The 27,924-nt window shown below is 41.9% G+C and overlaps 1 protein-coding gene and 1 long non-coding RNA gene across 7 annotated transcripts in view; one reads left to right on the top strand and one right to left on the bottom strand.

Moving 5' to 3' along the window:
• Positions 1-27,924, bottom strand: part of LOC138739572 (gamma-aminobutyric acid receptor subunit gamma-3-like) — a 143,451-nt gene that overhangs the window by 97,529 nt on the left and 17,998 nt on the right. For 2 of the 5 annotated variants that reach the window (XR_011342324.1, XM_069891896.1), the window contains exons 1-2: positions 10,789-10,921; positions 7,316-7,468 (exon numbers count right to left, since the gene is read on the bottom strand). Coding sequence is in view for 4 of the 5 variants with exons in the window: in XM_069891896.1 (XP_069747997.1) it covers positions 7,316-7,468; positions 10,789-10,831 (196 nt within the window). In the remaining variant the exon portion in view is untranslated. Of the gene's footprint in view, positions 1-7,315; positions 7,469-10,551; positions 10,684-10,788; positions 10,922-27,924 lie in introns of those variants that run through there. The other 3 variants (XM_069891897.1, XM_069891899.1, XM_069891898.1) reach the window with 2 other exon arrangements.
• LOC138739576 (uncharacterized) lies at positions 437-27,924 on the top strand. 2 transcript variants are annotated; one of them, XR_011342327.1, is made up of 4 exons: positions 437-489; positions 645-701; positions 27,141-27,213; positions 27,836-27,924. It is a non-coding gene; the product is annotated as an uncharacterized lncRNA (long non-coding RNA). The 2 variants fall into 2 exon arrangements; XR_011342326.1 differs by lacking the exons at positions 27,141-27,213; positions 27,836-27,924 and adding an exon at positions 6,027-6,139.

The raw sequence follows: 27,924 nt of genomic DNA, 5'->3' as shown, positions 1-27,924 counted from the left end.
TTGCTCATCTGAGTTGGATAGTTGTCACATTTTACCTGACACGACTGTCTTAACGCAAGCGTATGAATACTGTGTTGTAATGTTCTATGCTTCTATGCTTCTATGTGAGTTGGAACCAAGAACAGGCCATTCAGCCCACTGTACTCGATCTACTGTTGAAAATTAGTGTGCTGATCTGATTATAACCTCAGTTCTGCTTTCGTGCTTAGACCTAGTTACCTTTCACTTCTTAGCTGTGCAGCGTCAGCTCCAAGGGGAGGAGGCATTTACGAGTATTTCCCCCACCCCTCCAAATGAGATATTGTGACCCTCCCCACCCACTCGCAGCCATCGCACCCCCCCCCCACCAAATGAGGTACTGTGACCCGCAGCCTAGCATCACTAGTGTCTAGTGTCACTAGTCTCTGAGCAATATAAGCAGTGCATTTGTCCGCTACGTCAGAGGGAGGAGGAAGGTAGTGGGTCCCAAAGCATGGAGGACATTCAGAGGTAGGCACACCACCCACCCCCCTACCCTGAGCGAGTTTTCAAAGGTCATATTGTGGCCCCCGTGGTTACCCTAATGCCTCCTGCTAAGAATTGTTCTGGTGCCGACCCTATTGCTTTGCATCTACCGGAATCAATTTTCTCCTCTGCCGTTGCAGGAATGGAGTTTCCCTGGTCTTTACCCAACTATCCATGAATCCAAACAGGTTTTCCAGGTAAGGCAGTGAATGTACTTGCATTTCTCCATTTTGGTATTCATAAAGAAGTGGCCTCCTCTACAATGCAAAGTCCAACTGAAGATCACGTGATCTCTTTGCAGAGCCCCTATACTCAGTCTGAGCTCCTGTTTGCCTTCTTCCTCTCAGTCTCGATAAAGCATCCTGACCTAAAACGTTGACTGACCATTTCTCTCCACCGATACTGCCTGATCCTTTGAGTTCCTCCAGCTTCTCTTTGTTGGCTCAAGGTCCCAACAGCTGCACTTTTTAAATGATTCTCTAAAGGAGCTCAGCTGTTCCTTCAATGGCTTGACTACCCGCAGACTGGAAGACAACATCTGATTTTCCTTCTAGCCAGGTGACATTAACATCGACTTCTCTAGTTTCTGCTCATCTGCTCGCCTTTTTTTCTCCCTCCCCTTCCAGATTTTCCAGTTCCCCCTCCTCCCTGCTTTCTCCAATCATCCAGCCCTATGATTGCTGCTGTCCCTTCCCTCCCTTCTCCCCCTCTCATTTCCTGCCTTTGCCTCCCCCTTCCCCCCCCCTTTTGATGGGACACCTGCCAACTTTCTTCTACACCTTGATGAAGGGCTCAAGTCCAAAATGTCGGTTCTGTATTTTTACCTTTGCTACATAAAGGACACTGTTTGGCCAAATGAGCTTCTCCAGCATTTTATGATTTTACGTCAACCACGGTGTCCATAGATTTTTGCAATTTACTCCATCATCTCAACCCATTCCTGACACCCACTACTCTTCCCCATCTTCTCTACCACTGAGGCCAACAGGCTTTCTTTCTTTTCTTAATAATGAAAAATCTTCGACATGAAATGTCAAATATTTCTCTTCCCAAAGATGCTGCCTGGATCACTGTTCATTCCAGAAATTTTTTACTTTTCTTACAGATTTGGTGCATCTGAAGATTTTTAAAAAAAATTTATTCAATGATAATGAATTTCTGTACTTACTTGTGTAATCATCGATACCATGTTATAGTTGACCCGCCCATTCATTTGGCACAAAAATCGGGTGTTTTTGTATGACCTGTGTAAAAGTCTACATTTGGCCATGGCTACACACCCATCTGAGCCTCTTTTGCCCTGACCATGGATCCTTACCCTGGCTGTCCACCCATCCAAGCTCCTGACCGTAGTTCCTCAATTTGGTCACCCACCTATCCAAGCTTCCAATTGCGGATCCTCACCCTGGTCACCCACCCATCCAAGTTCCTGACCATGGATCCTCACCCTGGCTGCCTGCCCATCCAAGTTCCCGACCGCAGATCCTTGCCCTGGTCACCCACTGATCCGTAATTCTAACTGTGGATCCTTGCCCCAGCTGCCTGCCCATCTGAGCTCCCAACCGCGGATATGCCCATCCATCCAAACTCCCGATGCCCCGGCTGCCTGCCCATCTGAGCTTCCAACCACAGAAATGCCCATCCATCCAAACTCCCGATGCCCTTGTTGCCTGCCCATCTGAGCTCCTGACTGTGGATCCTCGTCGTCTGCCTGCCCATCCAAACCCCTGTCACCCCTGTAACCTGCCCATCGGAGCTCCCAATGCCCCAGCCTCTCACCAAGTGGAGCTCACAGCATCTCAACAGAGGACCCTTGTCTTGACCGGCTGCTCACCAGAGCTCCCAATGCCCCAACAGTGGTCCCTTACCTCGGCTTCCCGCCCACCCAAAATCCAGATCCAGACCACAAAACCTCACCACAGCCACCCACCCATATGAACTTCTGATGCTCCAACCACTTGCCCACCAAATTCCTAACCCCTTGACCGCAGGCATCACTCGGTCCCAACCATCTGAACTCCCGACACCTTGAATGACGTAGATTTTTGACCCATGTAAAACTCACCCCTCCCCTAATTTTTTGGCCCAAAATGAGTGGTCTAAAAAATTGACAATTACACAAGTATATATGGTATGCAGGGTGAAATCAGAGTACATGTTCAAATGATGGGAGAGACGAGGACTAGAGGGCATATTTTAAGAATACAGGGAAGGCCATTTAAGACAGAAATGTGGAGATTTTTTTTTTACCCAGAGAGTTGTGGATCTGTGGAATGCATTGCCACAGAGGGTAGTGGCGGCAGATTCACTGGATAGATTTAAGAGAGAATTGGATACGGCTCTTGTGGGCAGGGGAGTTAAGGGTTAAGGGGGATAAGGCTGGGAGTGGTTATTGAAAGAAAAATATCAGCCATGATCTGATAAATGGCAGTGCTGGCTCGACGGGCCAATTGGCCTACTCCAGCACCTATTTTCTATTGTCTATTGTCTAATTGTGATACACATGCAATGAAATTCTGACTTGGTACTTGTACCAAAGTACTTGAATAGGTACTTGTAAAGAAAGTCTATGATACGAAACTAAAGAGACAATATATACATAAGATAAATTACTAGAAAATAAATATTCACAGTCATACACAATTTAAGAATAAGAGGTAGGACATTTGGAATGGACTTGAGGCAGAACATTTTCACCCTGATAGTTGTGATCTCTGGAATGCCCTGCCTCGGAAGGCAGTAGAGGTCAATTCCTTGGATGCTTTCAAGGAGGAATTAGATAGAGCCCTTAAAGATAGTAATGTCAAGGGATTATGGGGAGAAGGCATGATCACAGTGGATAGCAGTGCTGGCTCAAAGGGCTGAATGGCCTACTCCTGCACCTATTGTCTATTATCTAATCCTAGACCAAAAAGTAAAATAATTGCTGATTAGATTATCTGTCATTATCTTCACTCTGGTCAGCCACTTAACCAGTTTCCTATCCAAGTAGAGAACTCATCTTTGCTATCATGAGATTTAGATATTTCCTTCACCTCTTCTAAATTCTTCACCTTATATCCAAAATTTAACTCTATTAATTGTTTACCTCGAATTCTCAATAAACAACACTTGATATTTGTTGAGCTCGTCGAAAGAATCAAAGACTTGTTGATCCAAACCAAGGCTTTTATTAGCAAAAGACAGGAGCTCTTCACAGGTGGCCGACCAGTCCGGAATGATCCGACCTGGCTAGGGACACAACCCTTTAAGGCCCAGACAATAGGCGTGGCTTAGCTCTCAGCCAATTGCTGTAAGCACAGTCTAGATACTGTAACTCTATACACTATATACATTGGTGATAGATCTGTACTATCACAATATTAAATTAGGTATTGTTAAAAGCAAAGCACGAAAGATGAGTAAATCTACATGAAATTTGAATCCCTGATGTTTGCCATCTGTAGTGCTCTTTTTACATCAGTTAGATTATTTTAATTGTGCTACATTATTTCTGGGGCCCCGCTAGACCAGATGTTTAACATTGGCAATGTTTTATAAGGATCACTAATGCATTGCAAGCTATGGAACTTAAAGCAAATATTTGGATTTGAAATTTAGGAGGCTGTAAAGTTTCATTGCATTTGCTTTGTCCAAACTCTGGAGGTTCAGATGTCGAAGTAGGTTCACAACATAAACCCAATCCTTGGGAGTTCTGTGAGACTTTATATTCAGCATGATAAATGCCTGGAAATGTACTTCCATTACACAGCGATACTTGGCAGTCTTATAACAAGGTTTAATCTTTTTTTAAAATCACTAACGCATGGTTTGCTCACTTTAAATACTTTTCACACTGCACCAGTCAGCAGTTGGCATTACAGTAAAGACAGGTGTAGTGACGCAGAATGCAGGGCAATTATTGATGTCTTTAGGTTGTTAACTTAGACTGATTACACAGCTTGGAAAATCCTAACTTGGTAGAATTTAAAGTGCAGAGGAATCTTAACAAAAAGGTTTTTCAACAAAACAGTTTTCCATTATAGAACCATAGAACACTATAGCACAGAAACGGGCCCTTCAACCCTTCTAGTCCATGCTGAACTATTATTTGGTCTCATCTCACTGACCTGCACACAGACTATATCCCTCCCATTCATGTACTCTCCACATTTTTCTTAAATGTTCATAATTGAGCCTGCATTTACCAAATCAGCTGGCACCACATTCCACACTCCCACCATTCTCTGTGTGTGAAGAAGTTCTCCTAAATATTCCCTTTTAACTTCTCCTGTTTCACCTTTAACCCATGCTCTCTAGTTTTTATCTCACCTAACCTCAGTGAAAAAAAGCCTGCTTGCATTTATTCTATTGTTACGAGCCCAGAGGACCCCAAAACCCAGTAGTAATAGATGTTCACCAAGACAAATTGTTACTTGAACAAAAGTCGCTTTTAATTATCAAACATGAAAACAAGATCAAACTTGAACTTATCACTATTAACTTAACTATCCTAACTTAACCCCCTTCTAATTCTAAGTGCATGTGTATGTAATGTGTGTGTATGTTTAGAAAAGCCCTGTGATTCACAGTCCAATTTCACTTCTCATTCCTCCACGTTCACTAGATGCAGGCAATTCTTATCCTGTGCTCAGAATTTAACATTTATCAAGTTCACCAGGCTTTGCTGCTTAAAAGGTAAATGGTTACTGCTCAGAAAGGTTCTTGTCAGTTTTCAGAGAGAGATTTGTTGCTCACTGGACACCCACAACTGATTCCTTTTAATCAGCCCCTTCAGTGTCTTGCCGAAGAAACTTGCCCCTTCAGGGTTTTCAACATGATAACCTCTTTCTTTCAGGTCACCACAGAGTTCCTTTTTGTTTTTTATTTCAAGTGAAACATAAGGGCTTTGACTAGGCTGAACTAAGCACTCATAACCATTTTCAAAATGGGGATTTTCCACAAGCTTGTCAGCTTGTCCTGTTCCAGTCCCAGCTGTTGCTGCTGACTGTAAAACTGCAGAACTGATCTCTCTCTCTGTCTCTGTCTCTGTCTCTGTCTCTGTCTGTCTGTCTGTCTCTCTCTCTCTCTCTCAGAGAAAAGTCTGTTTGACTCCCTCTCTGCTTGCAAAAATCACATGACCCTCTTAGACAGCCTTTGGCTCCAAACCTACTCCTCCGAGTTCTTTCACCCGATGCTTTTCAAAACAACAATCTATTAGTTAAGTCTCTTGGGCACTCTCCAAAGCTTTCGCAAAGGCTCTTAGAGCCGGCCTCTCTAGCTTGAGCAGACCTACACTAAAAATCCTGCCCCAATTTATCTCCCAAAAACATATCTATTAACTGTCACCCTATCTGTACCCATCATAATTTTGTACACCTCTATCAAATCTCCCCTCATTTTTCTATGCTCCAGGGAATAAACTAACCTAACATTTCCATGTAACTCAGTTCTTGAAAGCCTCTCCCTGACTATTTTCCATGATCAAAATTATGGATAGATGACCATCTCTTGAATCGCTTCTCTCCTCATTTCATTGGTAGAATTGAGATGCTTGGCAGCTGCAATCAGTCTCTCTGGCTTGGGATCCATAAGCTTTTGAAGATAATCTGTTGGTCCGTTCACAGAAGAACCCTTCCCACTGCATTAAGTATTTTGTGACAAATAAACATAGAAAACTCAGTTTCCTATTAAATGCATCAATGCATTATTTCTGCTAAAATGTTTTCTATTTTCTAACTGTTCTTTGCATAAAGAAGTTTCTGCTCAATTACTTATGCTTTAGTTTGTGAATAACTTACATACAATATCCAGTTTTATGCATGGATGGCCGATATGAAAATCCATTTGGCAGCATCCTGGTAAATCTCTTCTGTACATTTCCAAAATAATTGGAAGTTATTACAATGCTACAGCAGACCAAGCACATGATAATTATTATCTTATAGCAGGCCACTGAAGCTGAATATTGCACCTCATTAATTCTACTTCCAGTTCCAGACTGCAAGAAACTGCAGTGTTGTGAGTGTGATAGCTCGTCATTTGTTTATATGTGTACTGTGTACAGTTTATCTTTTGCACTACCAATTAGATTCTGCCGCAGCCACAGGAAAAGGAATCTCAGGGTTGTATGTGATGTCATGTATGTATATACTCTGACAATAAATCTGAAATCTGAGATCTGACATACATTGACTCCATTGACTCTATAACTCCTTGGAAAAGATGCCAACACATTACTGTATAAGACTCATCCTGCCCCTGCTGCACTTTTTTCATCCCCTTCTTGTCAGGAAGAAGACTCACGAGTATGAGATCCCACTCCACCAGATTCCCACCATTATCACACCCCTGACTGATGTAAAAGATGTCTAATTGTTCGCTGCAGAACAATCTCTGTCTCTGTTACATGTGACAATAAACTTGGACTATTGGCCTCAAAACTGAATATCAGAATTGCCTTCAACATTAAGTGTTTAGTACCAGCAAAAGTGAATGCCTACTAGATTTTAAAGTTTATAGATTTTAGGAGCATGATTATGAGCCCGATATATACCAGTATTTACTCTTTGCAAGAGCTATTTATCAAATCCTACTGTGCTTTTCCAAGGGCTCAGCAAAGTTGCTTTGTCTCAAATCCCTTAGGGGGCTCTGTCATCAAACTGGTGGCACTGTGCTTTGGGGCACTCTATTTCAGACTGTAAACGTTCATTGCATGGCTATCTCTACTCCTACACACCTTGTCTTCCTCCCAAGCTATGGCTCCCTCTGGGTCATTTCAAAGTTAACAGCAAGTCAGAGACCCAGGAGCCAAATACGGCACAGAACTTACCCAGTGCTGTCCTGGCTGGCGTTGCATCCTTTTTAATCCAGAATGAGACCCAGGAGAGGACGACTGTCAATATACATGGTATGTAGGTCTGAATCGTGAAATATCCCATTCTTCTGCTTAAATCGAAGTAGACGGTCATGACGACATACTCCCCTGTTTGAGGGAAAAACAGCATATTCAAGTCATGCTGAATTGCCAATGGGCTTAGATCAATGAACCTGCAAGGGAACTGAAGCTCAACGGAACATCGGTTCAAATCAAGACAGAATCATTCTGGCCATAGTTTTTCCTGAACCACCTTCTACTCAAACAATGTAGCAAAGTTCCAGACTTCAGCATAATGAAGGCACTTAAATTTACAGTAGAGGGCAATACTGAATACAGTCTATTATTCATAGGAATCAACAGGATAGGAAAAGCCGGAGGATATTTCTAGAAATGGATGCACTGAGAAATCAGCTGTGGCACGCAAGTGCTGAAGGGTTGCCGGTTCAAATCTCGGCTGAATATGGACACTTGTCTGAATTCTCAAATATATGGGCAGCAATGTTAGCGTAGCGGGCAGTGCAACACTGTTAACTGGCCAGCGATCTGGGTTTGCTGTGTGTAAGGAGTTTGTACGCTCTCCCTGGATCTGTGTGGGTTTCTTCCGGGTGCTCCGGTTTCCTCACACCCTTCAAAATGTTGTAGGTTTATTGGGCAGCCAGAGCTCTTGGGCTGGAAGGGCCTGTTAATGTACTGCGTGTTTAAATTTAAATTTTCAAATTTTTAAACAGGCCTTTTCAGCCCATGAGCCAGTGGCTGCCTAATTACACCCAATTTAATTTAAATTTAATTTTAAAAATGTAATTATTATTCAGAAGAGATTTTGCCTGGATTGGAAAACAAATCTTATGAGGCAAGTTTAGCAGAGCTAGGACTTTTCTCTTTGGAGCGTAGAAGGTTAAAAGGAGACTCGATAGAGGACTACAAGATTATGAGAGGCATTGATAGGGTGGACAGCCAGCATCTGCTGGATCAGCGAACACCAGAGGGTACATGTACAAAGTTAAGGGAGGGAAGTTTAGGGGAGACATCAGGGGTACTATTTTTTATACACAGAGAGTTATGTGTGGCTGGATTGCATTGCCAGGGATGGTGGCGGAGGCTAAAACTTTAGAGGCATTTAAAAGACTCTTAGACAGGCACATGGATGGAAGAAAAATAGGTTATGGTTTAGTATTTTTTTAAAGGAATATATGGGTTAGCACAACATTGAAGGCCTAAGGGCCTGGATTATGCTGTAGTGTTCTATGTTCTATGTAAATTTAACGTGGTAATGCTCAACTTTCAAAATAAACTTTGTTTAGCCATAATTCATAGAGTACACATTAATACATTACACATTCAGATCATACAACAATATACGAGGAGTGTTTGAAACCAATGGATAAAATGAAACAGAGAAATTGATTTAGATTCAGATTTTGGCAAATACAGCACGGTTACAGGCCACTTCGTCCCATAAGTCCGTGCTGCCCAATTTACACCCAATTAACCTCCCCCCTCCTGTACGTTTTGAACGGTGGGAAGAAAATGGAGCCCCCAGAGAAAACCCACGCAGACACGGGAAGAATGTACGAACTCCTTACAGACAAAGTGGGATTTGGACCCCGGTCCCAATCGCTGGTGCGGTAGAGGCGTTGCGCTAACCACCACACCAACCGAGAAAGACAAAAATATCTCTGGCAGAAAGGAATGGAGCTAATATTTGTAAAGTAGGCTGAGGGATGGTTGGAGAGCTAGAAACCAGCAAGGAAGGATTGGACTGTTTTTGTTTTTAGCTGTAATTCTATGAAAAAATAATAGGCGCTCAGAAACAACAGTGGAAAATAATTATAAAAATGATCCTTTATATTACTGGAAATGGACTGTCATCAGATACTCATTCCGATGTGCTTGGTATATGATTATGTTGTTCAATTGTAAAGGCTTCCAATTAATATGCTCATTTGGTCCATCAAACTGAACACGATTTATGAGTTTCAATGTGATTATAACAAGGATATGAAGATCAGGGTGACGATGTCAACAAGACAACAAAGAGAAGTAAAATTAAGCCAAATTCAGCCATGAGAGTAAAGAAATATCATTTGCAAAGTATGGAGGGACTAAAGCTCTTCAAAATAAACTGTCATAGCAGAGAAGGTCTGATTTGTCATAGCTTGGTAAAGTATAAAATTATTTTTAATGTCTGTGCTTGTTAGATCCATGTTACATTGACTTGACAAGGTTCTCAACACAGAATAAATATCAAAATTCTGCTCCAGTATGTTACCGTAGCAGCAAAATATTACGACAATGGTGCAGTTTGGATGGCATCTCAATGCAATGGTTGGTAACATTTTAAAGACTCAAGCCCTTTTTGCACCACCAACCCTCCTAGGAAGTGGGTAAACTTACTGGGCATGCAGTAGCCAGAAAGCCATTCACACTGGACCATGATTTACCTGGTTCATCTGGATCTCCAGTGGTGATGTCACAAGTAATGCATTACCTACTTGCAGGGCAGCAAAATTGTAGCGGGAATAAAGCACATTATGTGCTCAATGTGTAAAAGAACGTGGGAAAATTTACCACAGTGGGCTTCAGACTGTTCAAATTAAGACAAACCTACAGACCAGCTTGTCATTATTCCCTAAACAATAGAGTATAACAACTATTTAGATAGCATCACATTGTATTTGGTCTTATAAGTAATCCTTTATATTTAAAGCACAGATATGCATTGACAGCTCCACTGGTCACGCGCTAACAGCCCTGCCGGCCGCCCTGTGAAATATTACTGTGCAGTTATATTTCACAGGGCAGCCAGTGGAACTGTCAGCGTGTACCTGTGCTTTAAATCATCTCAAGATTACTTAAAATACTATCAGACTGACACACACATTAAGGAACTAACGTCACTAATTGTAAATGGTCAAGCTGGTTGAGCATTCCCACTGCCACAGAGTGATTAACAAGTTAACTCGGCTGGGCTCTCATATTACCACCCCCCCCCCCCCCCCCCCCCACCCTTGCACCAAGAGAGTCAGAGCCTGGCTGATTTTTACTCGCCCTGCTCAGATGGGACCTTTCACACTGCCAGATTACCCGTGATGGACCCGCTAACTTGACCGGTTCAACCCACTTTATTTGGGGTTGTGAAAGGGGCTAAATCTATTACTACCCAATATCCAGCCCTGAATGCACCTCACCAATGATCTATAAGAAGTCTGGTTATTTTCTTGCGGTTTTCTGGATGCAAAATTGATCCTCATGTTTGCTTGCAGATCAGTGTTTTGCTGTGGTTTGAATTAAATAGCTGGATGTGAAATACTCTGATATTTCTGGGAGATATGGGATTTAAAACAGAATTTTATAAGACATTTGCATCAGAAATTAGATTCCCTTTAAAGCTTTTTCTGTATCTTCTCAGATGGTTTTAATCCTACCTGCTATTAAATATGGATAGTTTTGAAATTTCAAAAGACACATGCGGTCTTTAATTTTAAATGCTCAAAGATTAACATGTGATAAAGGTGCCTGTTGTCATGTCCTGTTCCCACTGCACATTGAGGAGCAATGGCCTCTGCAACAAATTCTCAAATACTTTGATTGTTGTAATGGTCAAAGAGGTCACATGATATGATGGTATATATTATGTCACAGTGGATGTATTGATTTGAATTTATTATGAAAGATGTGGTAATTCTTTATTTCAGAAATATAAAATTATGCCTCCCATAATCTGACAAGATCCTTTAAACATAGCAATTGGAAAGATCACGTGTTTTTTTTAATACAAAATGACCACAATCAGTGAAGATTGGGAGAACATCTCCTCTTCAATCTCCATCAGTACTGGAGCACCACAGGACCATGTTCTTAGCCCCCTGCTCTACTCACTTTACACCTACGACTGTGTTGCTCGGTGCAATTACAAACACTACCTACAAATTTGCCAACGATACCACGGTAGTGGGTTGCATAAAGAAAGGTGATGAGTCAGCCTACAGGAGAGTGAAAACTTGGCCAAAAGGTGCACCAACAACAACCTTGATTTAATGTGACCAAAACTAAGGAGCTGATCATTGGTTTCAGGAAGGGAAAAACAGAGGTTTACAATCCAGTGAATATTGGGGGATCAGAGGTAGAGAGGGTAAGCAAATTTAAGTTCTTTGGAGTTATTATCTTGGAGGATCTTTCCTGGACCCAACACACTAACGGCACCGTGAAGAAAGCATGTCAACGCTTCTGCATCTTCAGGAGTTTGCGGATGTTTGGTATAACATCAGAAACCTTGGCAAATTTCTACAGATGTTGCGGTGGAAAGTGCGCTGATCAGATGCACCATGGTCTGGTATGAGGACACCAATACCCCTAAGTGTAAAGACCTGCAAAAGTAGTAGACACCGTCCAGGACATCACAGGCAAAACCCTTCTCACCATTGAAAACATTTACAGGGAACACTGCCATCAGAGAGTAGCAGAAATCATCAAGGACCCACTCCACCCAGCACACGCTCTGTTCTCGCTGCTGCTCTCATCAGGAGAGAGGTCTAGGAGCCACAAGACTCGCACCACCAGATTCAGGAACAGTTGCTCTCTCTCCACCATCAGACTCCTCAATCACAAACTTAATATTGATTTTTTTTCTCTCTGTATTGCACATTCAGTTCGTTTACATTTCTTTAGTTATTTACATGTGTATGTTGAATCAGTTTATTTGTACTGCTAATACAAATAGTTCCTGACTTACAATGGCCTGACTTATGAATTTTCAAAATGACGATCCTAGAATCTATACTGTACTTCAAATTTTGAATAGGCTAGGGTATGATGTTCAATGTCTCCCACAGCCCTGTATCAGTCCCCACACTGATCCCACTGACCCCCAAGCTTTCCCGACAGCCCGCTATCACTCCCCACACTGATCTCACTGACCCCCGCACTTTCCCGACAGCCCGCTATCACTCCCCACACTGATCCCACTGCCCTGAGCTCTCCCAACAGGTCGCTATCAGTCCCCACACTGATCCCACTGTCCTGAGCTCTCCCAACAGCCCGCTATCAGTCCCCACACTGATCTCACTGACCCCTGCACTTTCCCGACAGCCCGCTATCACTCCCCACACTGATCCCACTGCCCTGAGCTCTCCCAACAGGTCGCTATCAGTCCCCACACTGATCCCACTGCCCTGAGCTCTCCCAACAGGTCGCTATCAGTCCCCACACTGATCCCACTGCCCTGAGCTCTCCCAACAGGTCGCTATCAGTCCCCACACTGATCCCACTGCCCTGAGCTCTCCCAACAGGTCGCTATCAGTCCCCACACTGATCCCACTGCCCTGAGCTCTCCCAACAGGTCGCTATCAGTCCCCACACTGATCCCACTGCCCTGAGCTCTCCCAACAGGTCGCTATCAGTCCCCACACTGATCCCACTGCCTTTTTCCGACATGATAGGAGTGCCAGAATGTAACCCCATCATAAGTTGAGGAATACTTTTGAACGGTAATTCTTCCTTGCCCGCAGGAAAAAAAGAATCTCAGGGTTGTATGTACATACTCTGTCATGTACATACTCTGACAATATATATGAATCTGAAGATGTTATCAAAGAAAATTTGGACATGAGGTTCGGCTGAAGATTAATATGAACAGAAATAAATAGATAATTTTCTATTTGAGGGCCTGTGGATTGTGGGTAATCTCAGAGATTTTATTTCTGGCTCCCCTTGCTCTTCACAGTCTTTACAAATGATTTAGATGAAGAGTCCATGTGTAATATATCCAGGTTTGCGGATACAAAGCTAGGTGTGAGCTGTGAGGAGGATGCAGTGAAATTTCCAACACTGATGGTGATGTGGGCCTTTGTTGGTCTCATTAAATGGATGAGGATGTGCCCAGATGAAATGCCGCGCAGGAAAACGAGGTTGTTCACTCTGACAGAGAATGTAGAAAGGCAGGCTATTTAAAAAAAAAGTATATTTATAACACAGTTGAAGCCGATACCGGTCATTGAAATCTGCGCTGCCCAATTAACCTGCAGCCCTGTCTATTTTGGAGGGTGGTAGGAAACTGGAACATCCGGGGAAAATCCACGGAGGTCACAGGGAGAACGTACAAACCTCTTACAGACAGCACTGGACTCGAAGCCGGGTCACTGGCGCTGTCAAAGCGCTGCGCTAACCATCATGCTAAACATGACACTCTTAAACAGTGGGAGATTGAAGAGAGTTGCTTGTGAGAAAGACCAGTGCATCCTGCACCAGAATCACTGAGAACATGCATAGGAATTAGATAAGCAAATGGTTTAGTGATCTTATTTGCAGTAAGATTTGAGTACAAGAAGAAAATCCTCATTTTGCAATTATCTAAAGGGGAACTGCACCTGGAATATTGTGCACAGATGTGGTCACCCTACCTAATGAAGGATATACTTGCAAACGACAGTGGGCAACAAAGTACCTCCAAATTTTCCTGACATGTCCTATGACGTGAGATTAAAAAACCTATAACTTCTCGAGTTTAGCAGAGTTGGATGTGATCTTTTCAAAACAGACCCAATTTTTTAATGGGTCTTAACAGGGCAGTTGTGAGGAAGGTATTGCTCTGGGTGGTCTACTTAGAACCAGGGGCACGGGTCTCAAAATAATCAAGGTATCAGTAGACAGACTGCAGTGAAACTCTGGAATCCTCCACCCAAGAGGAAGGTGAACTCAGCTGCTGTACATTTGAGACAGATGTGGATAGATTTCGGATGTAATGGAGTCAAAGGATATGACGTTAGTGAAGGAAAATAGTGGGCAAAATATCAGCCGACATATTTTGGATTGTGAAGGGGCCAAGCTTCTTCTCTTGAGTGCAGGTTGACTGAGGCAGTATTACCCCATCACAGATGCACTTTATCTGGATGAGATTTGAAATCAGGTCCTCTTCTCTTCTTTTAGCTAAGTCAATAAAATCCACAGAGTTTAAAGAAGAGCAAGGTATTTTTTTCCAATGTTTTGACTATATACACCCCTCGAACACCAGGCGTTACTGGAACAAGATGACTGAACATTACTTCTTTGATGTTTCTGGGTCCTTGCCATGTGCACATAGGTTGTTGGGCCTCCCCTACTTCAAAAGTATTCCAATGGCTGCATTTTGGGTGTACTAGTGAGATCATGGAAAGCACATGATTCTATCTTTCACACCAGAACTTCTGCTGCTCCAATGGCATTTAGACCCAAGAAATGTTGCTATATTGCTATGACTGATGAGAACAAAAGGAAGTCATTGATATTTCCTTCAATAAATTTGGGAAACTTTGTTCCCTACTACCATGAATCCACTGCTCTAAGAGAAATCCAGTGCAAGGAATGGTGTCAGTTTTTTGAAACACATGCCCATGGCTGTTAGTGCAAAGATTTAAGATAATCACAGAGCATGTTCAAAGTTGCATAAAGGTGATTTGAACAGAACTGAAGAATTCATTGCTATCAACCACTTTGGAAGCAGGATCGGCATTTTATTCAGAAGGGAACTGTATAAGGTGAGGGAGAGAGAGAGAGAGAGAGGACAAAGTGGCAGACTGGAGATAGATCAGGAAGATTCTGTGCACATTTGATGGATTTGAGAGCAAGATTGCCTGCTGCTTGGAACAAATCTATTTTGTAATCTTAACCATGATCTGACAGAGTGCCTTCTCTGCTACTTCAAAACAACACAGATGTCACAAGACAACACACATCATAGCTAGTAGATCGGTTTGCGTCACAATTGCAGATGTCTCCAAAGAAAGCTGAGTCAGTCCATTAGCAACCACGAGGTCCTATTTGACTGCAAGCTAAGCTCATGTCTGTACATCTCCATTGCCAACAGACTATGTTCACCTCTGTGGCATCACCTGCATCAATCCTTGACTCGGCTTCTCAATCAATCCAGCTTCTTGTTACCTCAAGACATGCCTTGTCTTATTATCTTCAAGCAAGGCTTCTATCTTGGACCCTCATTTATGATCATTGGTTTCAGGAAGGGAAAAACAGAGGTTTACTCATTTAAAAAATTGTAACAAATTCCATTCACTCGACCATCCTGTGCTCTCTGACCCACCATGGCATTTTGTGTAAAATTCGCATCAAATCCTCCTTTGGCTACATCTCTTTACTAATTTAGCATTTTCCCCCAGGCCTGCAGGTTTCTCAAATCTTTCTAATCCTGTCCTCTTTCATATCCCCAAATTTAATCACACCATCATTCTTGGTCAAACATTCAGTCGGCTTGGCCCTGAGCACTGGAATTCTCTCACTAAACTCCCCATCCCCTTGATCACTTATTCCTCTTTAAAGACACCCATAAGCTTTATCTTTCCAGCAATGCTACCTGAACAGTGTCTAGTTTCAATAATGCTTATTTGAAGTTGCTTGGATGTTTTTATTTGTATTTTATTATAAATTTGCTCTGTAACAGAGTAAAGGTCTGATATTTGGGTTGTACTAACATGGAATATTTGGCCTTTGAGGAGTCGTGTCTAACTGTGAAGATTACATACTTTTGGTTTCTGTTCTTGCACATTGCACGACTTACACAAGAACAAATGAGCATGACTGGATTAAAAGCGGCTCTCATCACAACATCCCCATGCAAACAGGAAAACTCCATCTTAACTGAATCGAGTGGAGATGAGTGCTTCAGTATTCTTAGATAATAAATAGGTTTGAATACACAACGGAATGATAATAAGCAGTTTGTCTGAGTTGATTATTCACATAAGTGCCTGTCATGCTTAGTTTCTCTATTCCTTATTGTTGCCTGAACTGTATTATCCACAGCCTTTCTCTATTATGTGTGACACAAAACACTGATGAAGGGAACTGTATCATTTTCAAACCCCCTTCTAATTTCTGTTTCGAGAGTCGTACAGCTATGCAGTATAGAAGCAGCCTAACTTGTCCATGCTGACCAAAGCAGTTCCATGTCCCTCCATCTAGCCCTTATCCCTCAAAATCGTTCTGATCTGTGTACCTGTCTAAATGTCTTTTGAATGTTACAGATGCCACTTTCTCTGGCAGCTCATTCCATATATTCACCACCCACTGTGTGAAACAAGATACCGCCTTTTAAATCATTTCCCTCTTGCTTTAAACCCATGGCTTTTTGTTTTAGATTCACCTAATCTGGGAAAAAGACTGTGTCCAGTTTATCTCTGTCCCCTCATGATTTTATAAACGTCTATAACAGCCATTCTCAACGGGGGCTGTCTGCAACCCCCCCCCCCCCCCCCCGATCCCACCGAAGGCCAAAGCACATATAAGGACTGAAATCCTAAATTATTTTATGTTCTTTATGTAGCTGGTCAGAGAGAAGTACGGGAACACTGCATCGTGGGGAGGCAGCCCATAAACTTTGAGCGAAGTCCTAAGTGGGTCATAACCAAGGAAAGGTTGAGAATGGCTGATCTATAAGATCCTTCTTTCGCCTCCCCATACTCAAAAAGTACCAGACTGCTCAGCCTTTACTTATATTTTCAAATCAGTCCCATTTTTGCAAATCTTTCCTGCTTCTTTTCCAGAATAATAATATATTTTCTATTGCTGGGTGACCAAAACTGCTCAAGTACTTCAAGTGCAGTCTCACTGTAGTCCTGTACTTGAGAAATGAGAAGAATCACGCCAAACACAAGTTTCTCACCATCCTGTCTACCTGCATCAACTCTTTCATGGTACCCCTTAATCTCTCCTACTCCCCATCACCTTGCAAATCTTATGGTGCTTTAACCTACCAAAGTGCAACACTTGTCTGAGTTAAATCCCATCTGCTATTCCTCAACCTACTTTCTCAGTTCATTTGCATGTTTCAGTAACCTTCTTCACTGTACCATTAATTTCGGTGTCATCTGTAGACTTGCTTACTATTCTGTCCTCTAATTTGTCAATATAGCTGACAACCATGAGTGTGGCCAGCACCAATCCCCACCGCGCACCACTGGTCACAGACCTCCAATTTGGGTAATAACCCTCCACTATCACCATGTGCCTGCAACCTCCAACAGAGCAGCTCAGAATCAGAATTTATTGTGTTGAAGAAGCCATGAAATTCATTGTTTTGCAGTCGCGTCATAGAGTAAACATTCATATTATAACCATTTTATGACATTACTATATAAAAAAATAATAATAACAGTGGACGAAAAGTAAGGCAGTGTCTTTGGTTCATTGATTATTCGGGAATCTGATGGCAGTGGGGAAGAAGCTCTCCTTGTGTCGCTGAGTGCTCGTCTTTAGGCTCTTTTACCCTTTCCTCGATGGTAGCAGAGTCAAGAGGGCATGGCCTGGGTGGTAGGGGTCATTGAGGATAGAGGCTGCTTTTTTTACGACTCTGCCTCATGTAGATGTCCTTGATGGACTAACGTCTGGCACCTGTGATGTCACAGGTGGATTAACAAGCCTCTGGAGATTTCTCTTGTCCTGAGAGTTGAGGCAGTGATGTAACCAGCCAGAATGCTCTTCACAGTACATCTGCAGAAGTTTTCAGTGACATACTGAATCTCCTCAGACACCTCACAAAGTATAGCTACTGGTGAGCCTTCTATGAGATTGCATCAATATGGAGGCCCCAGAACAGATCTTCGGAGATGTTGACACCCAGGAACTTGAAGTTCTTGACCCTCTCCTCTATTGAGCCCTCGATGAGGACTGGGGTGTGTTCCCCTGACTTCCTCCCGAAGTCCATAATCACCTCCTTGGTAGTTTCCATGAAATATGCCCTTTCAGAACAGCCTACTGTGCTGGACCTTGTCAAAAGATGTTGTCCATGCAGACAACATCTACTGCCCTGCCCTCAATAAATCTCTTGGTTTCCTCTTTAAAAGAAATCATATTCTACATAAGATTTCCATGCACAAAGCCACGCTGACTATCCCTTAGTCAGTCTTTGCATTTCCAAATGGAAGTGGAACCTAACTATCAGAACAATACAACATTATGAGGCGTATAGATAGAGTAAATGCAAGCAGGGTTTTTCCACTGAGGTTAGGAGAGATTAAACTATAGGACATGAGTTAAGAGTGAAAGGGGAAAACTTTAAAGGGAACATTAGGGGAATCTTCTCAAAGCAGAGAGTGATGGGAGTGTGGAACATGCTACCAGCTGAATTGGTAAATCCAGGTTCAATTTTGACATTGAAGAAAAATTTGGACAGGTACATGGAGGTATGGAGGGATATGATCTGGGTGCAGGTCAGAATAATAGTTTAGCATAGAGGGCCTCTTTCTGTGCTGTAGTGTTATGCAGTTCTACGGTTCTAACCCCTCCAGCAACTTATCCATTACTGATGTTCAACTCACCCATCGATATTTCCCTGGCTCAACCTTACATTCTTTTCAGAAATAAAGGCTCAACACTATCCATTCTCCTGTCTTCCGACACCTTGCCCATGCTAAACAATTACACAACTATCTCTGCCAGGGCTCCATAACATCCTCGGATACACTTGATTCAGATCCAGGAGATTTTGTCTACATTAATGCATTTTAAATCCTCCACCAATCATAAGTTTTCTTGGCAGATCCAGTTTGATGTCAGTTTGTGGTGTGGTTAAACCACTGGACCAGCATGCAATAATCCAGATTAATAATCCAAGATTACAAAGTTCAATTACAGGCCATTCCTGTGTTACGTGGGCTCTGATTTTACAGGCCTATGAGATGATTTTTTTCCATGGGTCAGAAACTATACAAAAGTAATTTGACATTCCCCCATAGTGTGTGGTAATGATGACATTAAAAGCACATATGACCAATAAGGAAGAACATGTAGTAAAAGTGGAGAGAGAAGAAACCTGCTTTGCTGTTTACAGGAACAAATGCATGCATGTGTGTTGGACTTAGACATTTAATAACAGGTACACAAGTTGACCATTTTTAATACTGTACTACTTTGAAAACCTAGAATTTAAATTTAAGTAATTGGGAATAAAAATCTAATGACATTTGTTCACATCATTACAAGTTTGTTGTAAAAGACCGTCTGGTTCTCAGTATTATCCATGGAAGGGAATTGGCCACTCTGACCTGGAATTTGAATTGCAATCTGAAATGGTCCAGTTAGGAATATGACCCTGCCACTGGAGCTGATAATGAATATTTTAGTGGAAAAAGTTGATTACAAAGAGCACTTCAGAGTGCAGTTTATAATTACTTTGTGAGTACTTCATTGAATTCTGTTAGACCAGTCAGCGCAAGGAGGCAGATGCCTTCTTCCTGAACCTATTTGTGAATGGGCTGATAATCCACTATCTGTATAATCTGCTTTCTATTTCCAAATTATTTTAAAAACTCCCAAATTAATTTTCACAAATTGCCAATGGGATTTTAATTTAACCTATTGACCATTCAGGAAGAGGAAAAACTAACTGTCGACTTTTGATTTGCAAAGTGATGCTAATGTCATTGGGATCAAAGGCTGATTGTGGGAGCTGAACAGTATTTACTGGAGTCATTTTTTTCATAAAATAGTTGTCCTTAATACTATTAATCCTTAATCCTATCAATACATGGTATTATTCATCCTTAATTTGATTTTAATGATAATATGACAACCCATTCATTGGAGGAAGGAGAAATGAGATTACCATCACTCTATTCTCTCTTAACCATGCTTTTTTTTTGTCTGAAGTGGCCAATACGAGATATATTTGAGACTGTATGATCATACAGAATTCTTACAAAGGTTAAGCAGATAGCTAGAGGTGATGTTTCCCTTTCAGGAAGAATTTCCAGGAAGTTATTAGAATTAGGACCAGTTTTCGATCCACAATGACCTTGCAGAGATCAAAGCATAGTGCAAGGGGTAGGCCATTGAGAACTGAAATGAGAGGAAATGTCTTCATGCAGCAAATCTTTGGAATGTCTTCCTCTGGAGATTTCTCACGGCTCAGTCTTTCAGAAATGAGATTGATAGATTTCTACATAGCAAAGGAATCAAGAGGCATGCAAGATGGAACTGAGGCAGAAGATCAGTTAATCGTGGTGAATAACAGAGCAAGCTTGAAAGAGCAAATGATTTATTCCTACTCCAAATCCTTATGCAAGAACAATCAGAAGTCAGTGGAAACAAAAGTAAAATAATAAAACCCTTTATCTTTTTCAATTAAGAAGTTGGGCTTCAATAAGTAGTACCTGGCTTTTTTTTTGTCAAGACTGTTCTATTTGTTTTAACGTAGAGGTGAAAGACATCCATGCGACAAAGTGGGATAATTTTGCATTATAAATATTTTAGGTCCATCAGAACCAGTGCATCTCTTGCTTTTGCTGACTCTTGTTGGCAGTATTATGAAAGAAGGCGTGAAAGAAGATGTGGAGAGGATAAAACAAATTTGAGTTCTTGGGAGTGACTATCTTGGAGGATCTTTCCTGGACCAACACACCAATGGCATCACAAAGAAAGCACATCAGCGCCTCTACTTCCTCAGGCGTTTGCGGAGGAAGTACGGCATCAGAAACCCTGGCAAATTTCTACAGATGTGTGGTGGAAAGTGTGCTGACTGGCTGAATCATGGTCTGGTAAGGGAACACCAATACCCCTGAGCGTAAAGCCATCCAAAAGGTAATGGACACAGCTCAGGACATCTCAGGCAAAACCTTCCACACTATCAAGAACATCTACACAGAATGCTGCTGTTGGAGTGCAGTGTGATCTTTCTTTATATTATGATAAAGAAACTTGGGTTCTTTTAAAACAACCATTCTTGATTAGCTAAAGCACACAAGACTTCCAGGGGTCAGGAGGATTACTAGCACTCTACCAGTACATCCCCTTTCCTTGAGATGTTTAGTATAACAACATGACACACTAATATAGTATTCATTTCATTTTAAAGTTCAGCACAAATCTTTTAGAGTGCAGTTCATTTTCTTTTTTGAAATTCAGCCTGTCAGGTGTTTTGATAACATGTGTGGATCTTCTTAACACAGGTGCTTTTATTGGCTCTGCTGGTCCACTACTGTTTAGCACTGGTGATATTTCTTCTGTGGCTATGCAGACTGGATCGTCTGCATTGGTCTGTTCCTGCAGTGTTTCTTGTGTTATCAGCAGACTCTTTTGATTCCTTCTCAGTATTTGACCATCCTCTGTTCTGACAGTGAAGGAGCTTGGATTTACTTCCTATTGAATATTAGCCCTTTTGTCCCAAGTGTTTTGAGTCTCACTGTGTCATGTTGTGCCAATGGCCCTAAGCTTCTCGCTGACTTGTCATAGTTTTTGTCTCCATTGCAGATGCTTTTGTTTCCGTTTGACATCTTTGACGCCTCTGTTTTTTGTTTAGGTCTGCAGAGTAGGGAAGTGTGGTCCATAGTCTATGTCCTATCAGAAGCTCAGCAGGTGACATGCCATGTTTAAGTGGCGAAGCTCTGTAACTCAATAGAGCTAAATACAGATCTGTGTCACTGTCTAGTGCTTTCTAGAGCAACTGTTTAACTGTGTGAACTCCTTTCTCTGCTTTACCGTTTGACTGTGGATGCAGAGGACTTGAAGCCACATGTCAAGAATCATGTGTACTTTACTCTTCTGTAAAGTTCTGGAATTCTATACAGCTGTAGCAGGATCCATTGTCACTGTACGCAATTTGAGGAATTCCATGTCCTGCAAAGACTGATTTCATATATTTGAGCAGATAAGCAGCGCCATCTCAGGAATAGTTTGATAGATAATCAATAACCAGCAAGTAATTATTTCCATCCATGTGGAACAGATCAGTCCCAACTTTCTGCCATGGCCCTGTTTGGACATCAATTACTATTATGGTTTCCTTTGTCTGCTTTGTGTGATGTTTCAAACAGGACTCACAGCTGGAAACCATCCTGTCAGCATTTATCCCTGGTCAATAAATAGCAAAGTTCCCCACATGCACCTTTTTCAGCATCTCGTATCACAGTGGTTGAGGGATGATAATTCTGCTCTGTCTGAGTGGAAGACCATTGACAACACTCAGCTCAGCTCTGATGCTGTAGTATGGCTGATATTTACCTCTTGGCCATCCTTCATTCAGATTCTTGATGACCTTCTGTAGAACTGTGTCCTTTTCTGTTCCAGCTATGACCTGCTTGGATTTCATGCCAGATACAGAAGAGATTCAGTGATCAGGTTTACGTGGAGATTCACATCTGTCTCTGTGGAACTCTCATTGTGTCGTGGCCCTGGATAACGCATCAGCTGATACAATAAGTTTCCATGGAGTGTACACCAATTCAAAGTCATAATGTTGTAGCTTCATCATCAGTCTTTGGATTCTTGGTGACATTTCACTGAGATTTTTCTTGATTAGCATTATTAATGGATTGTGGTCTGTCTGCCATGAATATTGGTAGACCAGACACATAACTGTGGCATTTCTCAAGTCCATAGACCAGGCCTAGATACTCTTTCTTGATCTGTTCACATTGACATTCAGATGTTGTCATAGACCTTGGTGCATATGCCACTGGTCTCCAAACTTCTCCTATAGCCTGAAGTAGTACGGCACCTATTCCAGCTTTTGAAGCAACCATAGATAGTTTTGTCCTTCTGGATGTGTCAAAGAATGCCAAAAGCACTGGTTCTGTAGTTAGAATGGTCTTCAGTCGTCCCCATTCTTCCGCATGGTTGTCTGTTCACTTGATTTCACATTTGTCCTGGAACAACGTCCTTAGGAACATTGTTTTGGGAGACAGGTTTGGTATGAATTTACCAATGAAATAGATCATTCCCAGCACTCTCAATATGCCTTTTTCATCAGTGGATCTGGATATCTCTAAAATTACTTTCACCTTACTGTAATTTGGCTCCACACCTGCCTATGACAGTTTTTCTCCCAGAAAGGTGATTTCCTTCACACCAAACTGACATTTTTCTCTATTTATCTTGAATCCATTCATTGTAGCTCTTTGACCAGCTCTCATTGTGTTGTTCCTGTGTGAATCCCCAAAGGTTTTTGTTATCCATGCACACACGTACCTCATTTCTGCCTACGATGATGTGCTCCATTGTCCTCTGGAACACTTCCAGAGCTGAGGAAATTACAAAAGACATCCTCAGATAGGAGAATCGGCCAAACATTTTGCGCCAATGCTCTGTCCATTGTCGGCTTTGAGCTGTACAGGATTTGCATGGATGTATGGCTTTATCTTTACTGCCCTGATGTCACGCTCACAGATCAAATTGACCTTTGCCCCTGAGTCAAGCTTGAAAGGAATATTTGTTTCATTTCACAATCCACATATTCTGGTCGACTTTGATCATGCTTGGCTACTCAATGTCTGATGGTTTATTGTCTTTCTGCACTACCATGCCCCCGGAGAGTAATTTCTTCTCTAGTGTGTTCACTGTCTTCCATAGTGTGCACATTTTTACTTCGGTTTTGTTTCCCTTTGGAAAAACTGCATTGCGTAGTGATTTTGCCCTTTGCACTTATTACAGATGTTTTCATAAGCTGTTTCGGTACAGGTTTAGTGGCAGATTATTTACAATCTAATGTCTCTCCTTTTTGCTGTTTCCTATGTCTCAGTTTTGTGTGTTTGTGTACACATACACTATGGCTATGGCTATGCTTTCATTTTCACTGGCTTTTGAACTCTCACTGAACTTTTGCTGGAGAGCTAATTCACTGATGTGACATATCTTCACAGCTCCAGCCAAGGGAAGCTCTGACCTCACAGCAACCTCTCCCTCACTTTCTTATTAATAATCCTGAACACAATTTGATCACGGATCATTGTATTTTGCAGCAATCCAAAATTGGTGGTTCTTGCTTTAAAATTAAAGTAAGTTCAAAGCTCTCTCCCTGCAGCTGCATGAGCGAAATGAAACATTTACCTCTCGAAAGTTACACTTTTCTTTATCTCGATGACCTCGTTGAATTTGCCCTGGTCAGCTGCCTCAGCAAAAACAAATATATTGAAAATGCCTAGTGCTTGAGGTCCCACCATGGTAAGAAGCAGGGCAATCTTCCGTGCTTCTGGTTTGCTATCGAGTCCAATTGCTTGCAGGCACAGTATGAATCTTTGTTTGAACACCTTCCACTTGTGGTTGACATATCCAGTCCAATTTATAATATCAGGAGTCTTCACACTTCGCTGCTGTAATCAACTGGTTTTTACTCTGCACACTCCTGGTACCATGCAATCTTTCTTTTTATTGTAATAAGGAAACGGGTTATTTTAAAACAACTATTCTTTATTACACAAGACCTCATGTGTGTCAAGGCACTGATCTAGAATCTCCAATCTGCAACAAACTAGTCTCTGCCTCCCCTAGTGGTCAGGAGGATCACTAGCACTCTATCACTACAAGCACCAGCAATCATCAAGGATCCACACCACCCAGCATGCACTCTGTTCTCACTGCTTTCATCAAGAAAGAGGTAGAGGTGCTCTCACCGCCAGGTTCAGGAATAGCTGTCACCCCATCCACTGTCAGACTCCTCAACAATAAACTCAATAGGGGTGTTTTGTTCCAACTAAGTTTATTTGTAAGTAGACTTGTTTCAACTTTCTAAAGTAATTTGCAGTGTTTCTGTATTATGTTGTGGTCACTAAGAATCACAGGATGTCAGCAACAGGAAGTTATGTCATGCTGCCAGTAACCAGGAAGTAAGCCAGCATGGCTCAGTCATATTCATTGTCTCTGAACCAATCCAGGGACATCTGCAAATATCTTACGCCTTTGATAGGATCGTGGGTATTTATTGTTTGTTTTATATTGTCAGCGTTGTCTCCGCTCCATCCTCAACATTCATTGGAGCGCTTTCATCCCTAACGTCGAAGTACTCGAGATGGCAGAGGTCGACAGCATCGAGTCCACGCTGCTGAAGATCCAGCTGCGCTGGGTGGGTCACGTCTCCAGAATGGAGGACCATCGCCTTCCCAAGATCGTGTTATATGGCGAGCTCTCCACTGGCCACCGTGACAGAGGTGCACCAAAGAAAAGGTACAAGGACTGCCTAAAGAAATCTCTTGGTGCCTACCACATTGACCACCGCCAGTGGGCTGATATCGCCTCAAACCGTGCATCTTGGCGCCTCACAGTTTGGCGGGCAGCAACCTCCTTTGAAGAAGACTGCAGAGCCCACCTCACTGACAAAAGGAAAAGGAGGAAAAACCCAACACCCAACCCCAACCCACCAATTTTCCCCTGCAACCGCTGCAACCGTGTCTGCCTGTCCCGCATCGGACTTGTCAGCCACAAACGAGCCTGCAGCTGACGTGGACTTTTACCCCCTCCATAAATCTTCGTCCGCGAAGCCAAGCCAAAGAAAGAAGAATATTGTCATCTACAATCACAGATCATTATTTTTTGGGAAAATGTTGCAAACTGTGAAGCTATTGAGTCACTGTTGCGAAATGAACAGATAATTGATTACATGTTAAAATATGATGCCATATATTACATTTGAAATTAAACATAAAATAAGTACATGAAACCTGTAACAGTAAAATAGTAAGGGGATTTAATTCATGCTAAAGTTAGAGTTACATTGTGCATATTTGCACATGTTAAAACCAAGCAGAGTGTGTTTATGTTTTTTTGTATGTTTTAGTTTCACCTTTCCTTGCAACGTCAATAAACCTGTGGACAAGGGGACAATGGTCTTCAGAATCTTGATGTTAGGAAAGCATTTATCTCACTGCCAAGTTATATGCAGAACATATACTGAGGGCAGCGCACGGGGACTCATTTAGGTCTCTTTACTTGTCCAGTTGATTGTTTTTTTCTTCTGTTCTCTATTGTACAGCCAGTTTGTTTACATTATTTGTTGACATGTGTAGATGTGTACAGTTTTTTTTTTGTCTGCCAGTAAGTGCTAATTCTGCCTCATCTCAGGAAAAAGAATCTCAGGGTTGTATGTGATGTCATGTATGTACTCTGACAATAAATCTGAAATCTGAATGTGTTCAAAGCAGGAATCTTCCACAACAAACTTTGCTACTGTGAGTGAGAAAATCAGCTGCAATTGAAAAGGAAATTTAAAAGGCTTATAGGCACATAGATGCCAGATAAACAAAGGCTTATGGGTTTAAGGTGGTCAGGGATTTGTTAGCACAGCATAATGGGCTGAAGAGAGTGTACTGTGCTCAAGAGGTTCTAAAGAGGTGTTGCAGTTTACAGAATCATAAAAATAAATGAATAATAACTGTAAAGGAGGCTCTTCAGTCCTTGAGTTCATGCATTAGCAAGATATTTATTTTCTTTCCTGCAGCCTTCCCATGTAGACCTATAATCTGAAGCAACAAATCTTTTACTATCAGAAAACCTTTTTCCTTTGTCATTAATTTCAACATTGCATCCATTCTCAAACTTCACTTTTCTAAGATAAACAACCCTAATTTCCCTGGAATTATTTTAGTGGATTGGATTGAACCTCTCCAAGGACTTCATATCCATCCTGGAATATGGTGACCAGAATAATATTTTCTTTATAGCTGAGCCAGTGTTTCAAAATTGCCTCATCTATTTCTACTTTTTGACTTTATGCTTTTATCCATGAGGCCCTGGGCCCTGTGTGGTTTTGTAATTGAATTCTCAACCTGCTCAGCCACCTTCAAAGGCCTGGGCACATACACCTGGATCTCCCACCATCTTAGACCCCAAAAGGTCATGAACTTTTATGAGAGCTACATTCTTCCCATCTCCACCCAGTCCACTTTTGGCGGGGATGAGTCTGTCCAAGAGTGTCTAGTTCGCTTGTCCCTCCCCACCCAACCATCCATCCCTTGAGGCACTTCCCGCTGTAACCATAGAAAAGTGAAAAACTGGTCTCTGCATCTCCTCTCTCATCTTCACCCAGGGCTACAAACAGAAGTTGAATAATCCAGAAAATGATGGATCTGGTATGATGGAGAAAAATCTCTCAAACAGAGGTACCTTGATGATCATTTTAACAGTAATTAATCGATCGTGTGTTTTAATGATCTCATTAAGTTAGTTAAGGTCAGCTACGGCTTAAATACCCATACAGATTATGGAACAATCCTGATCCTGTTACCGTTCATTCCCACACTGTATAAATCCAATTAATATTCATATACCCTCGCCAACATACAAGAATCATATTTTTCCCATTATTCTGTTTCTGTCCTTTGTGTGACTGTGATAAAGAGGATTAAGGGCTCCAGGCAAAAGCAATTGTTCCTTAATTTGTTCGATTAAAGATAATTACTTGGTGTATAATGATATTCAGAAAGAATCTCCGGTACAGCTCTCACCGAGCGGGGGAACATTTACTTAACAAATCTTTGCTGCAATGAATGGTTGAATTTAATTTAATTTGCCCTTAAAGAAGGTTTTGTTTGGTGCAGGATTATTGAAAGTTGGTTTTCAAGCACAAGTCTGCAAAAAAAAAACTTTACATCTAACAGTATTTTTTAAGCTGGTAAATTTTTTAAATTGTATTCACAGCACGGTAGAAGCTGATTCTGGCCATTTAAACCCGTGCCGCCCAATTACACCCAAATTAACTTACAATCCCCATATGTTTTGAAGGGTGGGAGGAAACCGGACCCCCAGGGAAAACCCACGCAGACTCTGGGAAAAAGATATAGACTCCTTGCAGACAGCGCTGGATTCGAACC

This window comes from Narcine bancroftii, chromosome 7, assembly GCF_036971445.1.
Source record: "Narcine bancroftii isolate sNarBan1 chromosome 7, sNarBan1.hap1, whole genome shotgun sequence".
Classification (NCBI taxonomy): Eukaryota; Metazoa; Chordata; class Chondrichthyes; order Torpediniformes; family Narcinidae; genus Narcine; species Narcine bancroftii.
This window is presented reverse-complemented; position numbering and strand designations above follow the sequence as displayed.